Source organism: Scylla paramamosain, chromosome 3 (genome assembly GCF_035594125.1).
Source record: "Scylla paramamosain isolate STU-SP2022 chromosome 3, ASM3559412v1, whole genome shotgun sequence".
NCBI classification, from domain to species: Eukaryota; Metazoa; Arthropoda; class Malacostraca; order Decapoda; family Portunidae; genus Scylla; species Scylla paramamosain.
Window position 1 is genome coordinate 18,713,998 of NC_087153.1, and position 6,003 is coordinate 18,720,000.

Genomic DNA, 6,003 nt, shown 5'->3' on the forward strand with positions numbered 1-6,003 from the left:
TTTTTTTTATAGTGTGATGGTTAAACAAGTGTGTGGATTGTGGTTGTGAGAAAACATTAAAGTAGATCTCTATTCCTATAACATTTCAACAAAGTTTTCTTCATCAAAACATTGTGGAAGTAAAGATCTCATGCTTCATCATGTCCTTACCACCATAGTGTCCAAGTGGCACAAACTCACCTGGAAGTGGGAAAAGGACAGGACCAAATAGCTGTTCTGGAGTTATGAATGAGAGGGTCAGGTCATCTGTCTCCCACTGTCCTGTTCCTCTGGCATGAGTTATCACCTGGCAAGAGGAGAGATGTGAGAACTAATAAGAAATTAAAGAATTTTAAAAGAAGATAAAATAAATTTATGGATGAGAATGATATTGGAAATCAGTAGGTATGTTTTGTATAGGGACTGCCATGTGTAGGCTTAATGGTTTCTTGCACCTTCCCTTATTTTCTATGTTCCTATGATCTAATGAAGAAAAGAAACATCTCATAGCTGTCATGGAATACTGTGTTGCTGGGACCATGTGGTTGTCAAAAAAAAAAAAAAAAAAAAAAAAAGTGGATACCATACTAAAAACAACATTTCTGAAAGGGACATTACAAAGAAACAATACAAACTGGTACAGGTTACAAGAAAAGAAGAAAATTAAAATAACTAGGAAAAGAAGAGAACAACATTTTACTTCCACAAAGAAGAAAAGAAGAAATAGAAAATTAAGAGGATAAAATTGTACTGTCATAGAAGAGGAACAATAATGAAAATAATAATAGTAATAATAATAATAATAATAATAATAATAATAATAATAATAATAATAAACAGGAAAGGAAGAGGGGAACAGGAGGAAAAAAATAATAATATACATGAAAGAAAGTATAACACAATAGTCATGAAGAGAGAAAGTATAACACAATAGTCATGAAGAAGAAAGTATAACACAATAGTCATGAAGAAGAGAGAAAGTAGAACACAATAGTCATGAAGAAGAGAGAAAGTATAACACAATAGTCATGAAGAAGAGAGAAAGTATAACAATAGTCATGAAGAAGAGGAGGAGGAGCACACCACCGCACTGCCACGCCCCTTTGCAGTACATCGGCGGGTACCTGTATCAGACTGTTGATGTCGCTATGCAGTCCACCGTTTTCTTCCAAGAGGCGCGAGTTTCTTCCTCTGCAGGGCGTGAATTTTGTCGTCCAGCTCCTTGGTCTCCTTCTCCAGGCTGATCTTGTCACTCACCAGAGAGGACACCTGCGACACAGAGGTTATATAGTGTTTGTGTTCTCGGTATGTCAGGGAGATCGGTGAAAAGGAAATGGGAAAAAGAAAAGCTCACTCAAGTGCGATTTTTTTATGTATCTTGGAGATTGGAAAAGAAGGAAAAAAGTAAAATTTAACCTGGTTTAAGTCTTGAGTGATAAAAATGCAACTGTCAGTGTATTTTTTTATTGTTTTTCTTTCTTTTTATATAAAAATTAACGCTTCTGTTGTCAAAATTCTCTCTCTCTCTCTCTCTCTCTCTCTCTCTCTCTCTCTCTCTCTCTCTCTCTCTCTCTCTCTCTCTCTCTCTCTCTCTCTCTCTCTCTCTCTCTCTCTCTCTCATACCAGGTTAGATATTAGAGTATCCACAATAGTGCCAGATATATTTAAGTCCATCATCTTATCGTATGTACTGATGCATTACCTGTATTTGATGGTCCCTTAGAGAGACGCAGGACTGACGTGTGGTAGCGGCCATCTTGGTAAGCCGGTCCTCCAGCAGAGCCACTCTTTCGGCAGCCTCCCTCTCCAGCTCCTCCACCGTGGCCACCAGCACTGCGTTCTGCTCCCCGAGGTCACGCACCCAAGACTCCAGCACCGACACCTTGTTCTGGGGAGGTCAGTCACACATTCAGTAACGCATTGAAAGATCTCGATTTACATGAAGTATTTTGATAGTGCTAACAGGCGGCTGAAATTTTAAGAGTTAATAATTAATCGCTCAACATAAATCGAAAGCTTACGTGACAGAATGAGTCAATTAAGAAAAACTGGGAAGGAAAGACAAACCAACTTATAAAATGTGAACCGAGTTAAAGAAAAAAATGTGTGGAGGAAAAGATGAGTTATCAGGAAATTACATCAGCGTGTTATCAGGAGCTTCCTCTCAGCTGCCATCATCATTATAATCATCGTTATCATCATCCAGTCATATGCCAGGTGTCGATAGTTGTATGGTTCATCTTTCCCCCATATTTTGAAACTATCAGTACCTTCATAAGAACATTTTCAAAGGTCACGGTGATGATTACTCATGTTCTCAGTGATGGATAATTATTTTTAAACCGCCACTGGAATAATAAAAAAAAACACACTTGAAAAAATTTCATTAATTTCACGTATGTACAGCCTGTTTGAAGTAGTCAAGGTGAGATGCTGAAATATATGAGAATACTTCCTCATGAATCTTGTCCAATAGAAGCATGTATTATTCAGTGCATTTCCTTACATGACCGTGATACTTGATGGAAAGATGCGATGAAATAAGTAAGACTGTTGATCCATTAAATTGTTATATTGTACGGTTGTATAGACGTGAGTACCGCGTGTGAGGTGCTGACTGACTGACCGACTGACTGACTGATTAGCCATTAAGCGCATGCACGGTTCTCTACTCCTTCGCTAGTTCATATTTAAATAATTCCATAGTCACCGTGCTGCTGTGTTTCCCTCAGTCTCTTTCCCTACGTGCTTGGTCTTGTGTGCCTGCCACAGTCGAGTAATCATCTCCGACATCTGAAAACCTTAATAAGAAAGTGAAACGCTTAATAATACGTACCACTAGTGCTATATCGCTCGTGAAGTCCAGTTGTATAAAACATTCACCACAAATCACCTCAATACTTTTTTTTTCTTTCCATCTTTTTCTCACTCTCTCTCTCCATCTGACCTCTTTAGCCAACCCTCACCTTCTCACCTCACTAATCTAACCCCCCGCTTCAGCCTAGCCTCGGTCTCTCTCATGAACTCCCTTGGTGCTGCAATGCCGTAACCCTTCCCAGTAGCGTAACACCACCATTTGTTCCAGTGTTTCGCCACCCAGTACTCCCTCCCCTCTCTTTTCTGCATCGCCCCAAACCCTCATCTCCGCAACACAAGGCAAGACAACTGCTCGCTCACGACTTCGACGCTTCACTCGCTCCGCCAACGTCACGTCGCGCCTTCCGTTCCCACAGTTTATCATCCTCCGTTTTCTACGTCTAAGTTTTTTCGTGACTGAGTTTTGTAGGTTTTTTTCATGTTCGTTGTTGTTGTTGTTAGTAGTAGTAGTAGTAGTAGTAGTAGTAGTAGTAGTAGTAGTAGTATAATCTTTAAAGCATGCAATAACCAAAAATTGTACAAATTTATATCTCTCTCTCTCTCTCTCTCTCTCTCTCTCTCTCTCTCTCTCTCTCTCTCTCTCTCTCTCTCTCTCTCTCTTCCATTGACAAGTGTTTTTTTCTTTTTCTTTTATAAGAAGCATAGATAACAAAATAGCTCGCTCCACCCTCCCTTTCGGTGTTAGTTTCCCACTCAAGGCCGGAAGCTATTGTGGTTTTCTCTGTGTGTGTGTGTGTGTGAGAGAGAGAGAGAGAGAGAGAGAGAGAGAGAGAGAGAGAGAGAGAGAGAGAGAGAGAGCCGAGGAGCGAAGAAATGGTGGAACTGCCCTTATTGCACCCCACCCCTACCCACACACACACACACACACACACACACACACACACACAGAGACACACACATGCATACCGTCACATTCTGGCGTATTATTGTGAGGTAACTAGCGACCTGTACATAATGGCTGTTTCGCAACCCTGCCCGCCCAAGGTGATCCCAGTGGAGGCGTGGTGCTGGTTAGGAGAGGGTTGGGAGGGGGAGCGTGGCCCAGGTTAGGGGAGGGCTCGGGGAGGCGTGGCCGGGCTTGCTTGTTAAAAGGAATAGCATGGAAACAACATGACTTTGAGGTCCATACTAAATCCCCCTCCCTTCCCCCCTCTCTCTCTCTCTCTCTCTCTCTCTCTCTCTCTCTCTCTCTCTCTCTCTCTCTCTCTCTCTCTCTCTCTCTCTCTCTCTCTCTCTCTCCATGATACAAACCAAGGCCTCAAAGACAAGGTATGTTCCGTTTATATATATCTCTTGGCCTTGATACAAACTATAGCATAAGAGGAAGAACCAACCTCAGTAACGCGGTAACTAATGATGTCTGTGGGTTTTGAACATAGTCTTGATGAGAGGACAGCGTTTGTGTTGTATTTTACTTGATGTGATAATGGATATATACTTCTCCTAGTTAGGATATTTTATGGATTAAGGATTGAGGATATTTTAAGGAAACATTTAGTTTATTTAATACTTTAGAAAAACTATTTAGATTTTTTTTATTTCTTAGTATTTAAAAAATTTATAGTGCAGTACAGCTACTTTACAACTTTATAAAATAATGTAAAAAAAAAAACGAAAGGTAAATCTTGTTAATTGTGGTATTTTTATTTATTCATCTATTTATTCATTTATTCATTCAATCATTAATTCATTCATTTTTATTATTATCCTATCCTCACACGAAGACCAGTCAAGGGCACAAACAATGAATAAAGAACAAAAAAAAATTAATAATGATGCTAATAATAACCGCTTACAGTGCTGCTTACAAAGTTAAAAGAGTTTCCTTGACATGACCTAAATATTTCCTCCCCAAATCATACATCATTGAAAAGTGTAGACGCAACACTCCTTTCCCCCCCGCCAGACAACCTTACTAATCTCACGCACCCCGCCCACCTGTCTGCATCAGGGAACACTTCAAAATATTCGTGCCACTTAGGTCTTTAGTATTCCTAAACGTTTCTGCATCTCTATAACCTTCAGTACGCTTTAACGGAATCTATTTAGGATTTATGCATACATTGTCATATTTTCGGATGTGTTTTAATGTTTTCAGATGTGTTTTCATTATTATTAGCGGGTCTTCAGGTGCTTTCATAGTTTTTAAGAGGTTTTTAGGTGAGTTTTTTTAATTTTTTTGTGGTTTTTAGGTGCGTTTTCATGGTTATTGGGATTTTTAGGTGTGTTTCGTTAGGTATTTTAGGGTTTTTAGGTATGTTTTCTCGGTTTTAGTGGTAAGCAAGGATTTTGCATCATCTATAGAAGAAGAAAACGCTCATGAGAACCCGACGAATCGTCTCTGTGATCTTTGAAATAAGTTCTTGTGAGAGTTAAGAGCGTTTAAAAAAAATAAGAGCCTTTGGAGAGAGAGAGAGAGAGAGAGAGAGAGAGAGAGAGAGAGAGAGAGAGAGAGAGAGAGAGAGAGAGAGAGAGAGAATTATTAGCTCTGTGTTATGAAATGGGATCAGTTATTTTGACTGGATCAACAAACTCCCCAAACCTTTAAGTATAGGACCCACCCAGCTCTCTCTCTCTCTCTCTCTCTCTCTCTCTCTCTCTCTCTCTCTCTCTCTCTCTCTCTCTCTCTCTCTCTCTCTCTCCATTTCCCATATAACATGAGCTTTGTCTGCCTCTCAAGTGCCGCTCATGCCGTGAAATTCAGTGCTTTACTGGTAGCATCTAAGGACTGTATTTTGAAACACTTTGGCGCCGCATCTCGACTGCTTTCAAAAGGCTCTTGTTGAAGTAGCACGACTTTTTAAGGATGTATTTTACGGTTCCAGCGACAGATTAACAATATTTTCACATTATAAATAGGAAAAACACTCTTGGGAACCAGACTAATAATCTTTATGGCCTTGGAAAATAGTCGTGGTGATAGAGCAGAGCCGTTTGAGAATACGAGTCTTAGTGCCGTAAGTGACTGGGAGCCGCTCTCTCTGTACAAGCCGCCAGACACTGCTACAATAGATCACCTCTTATTGATGTCTCTGCCTATGCAGTTACGACTTTTTTTAGTATTTATTTTTAGTTTACTGACGGGAAGCAGCAAGCTGTCTACTTTGCGTATTGTCGGAATGCTTTCTGTGGCCATGACCCTCATCC

The 6,003-nt window shown here is 40.0% G+C and overlaps 2 protein-coding genes across 2 annotated transcripts in view; one reads left to right on the forward strand and one right to left on the reverse strand.

The window, feature by feature from the left end:
* Positions 1-130: 130 nt before the first annotated feature.
* Positions 131-6,003, reverse strand: part of LOC135092277 (uncharacterized) — an 18,286-nt gene continuing 12,413 nt past the window's right edge. The window contains exons 2-4 of the mRNA XM_063990725.1: positions 1,682-1,867; positions 1,104-1,248; positions 131-286 (exon numbers count right to left, since the gene is read on the reverse strand). Coding sequence (XP_063846795.1) covers positions 1,126-1,248; positions 1,682-1,867 — 309 coding nt within the window. The 3' untranslated portion in view covers positions 131-286; positions 1,104-1,125. The remainder of the gene's footprint in view (positions 287-1,103; positions 1,249-1,681; positions 1,868-6,003) is intronic.
* LOC135092249 (Bardet-Biedl syndrome 4 protein-like) overlaps positions 1,747-6,003 on the forward strand; it is a 32,650-nt gene continuing 28,393 nt past the window's right edge. The window contains exon 1 of the mRNA XM_063990656.1: positions 1,747-1,875. The gene's annotated coding sequence lies outside the window, so the exon portion shown is untranslated. The remainder of the gene's footprint in view (positions 1,876-6,003) is intronic.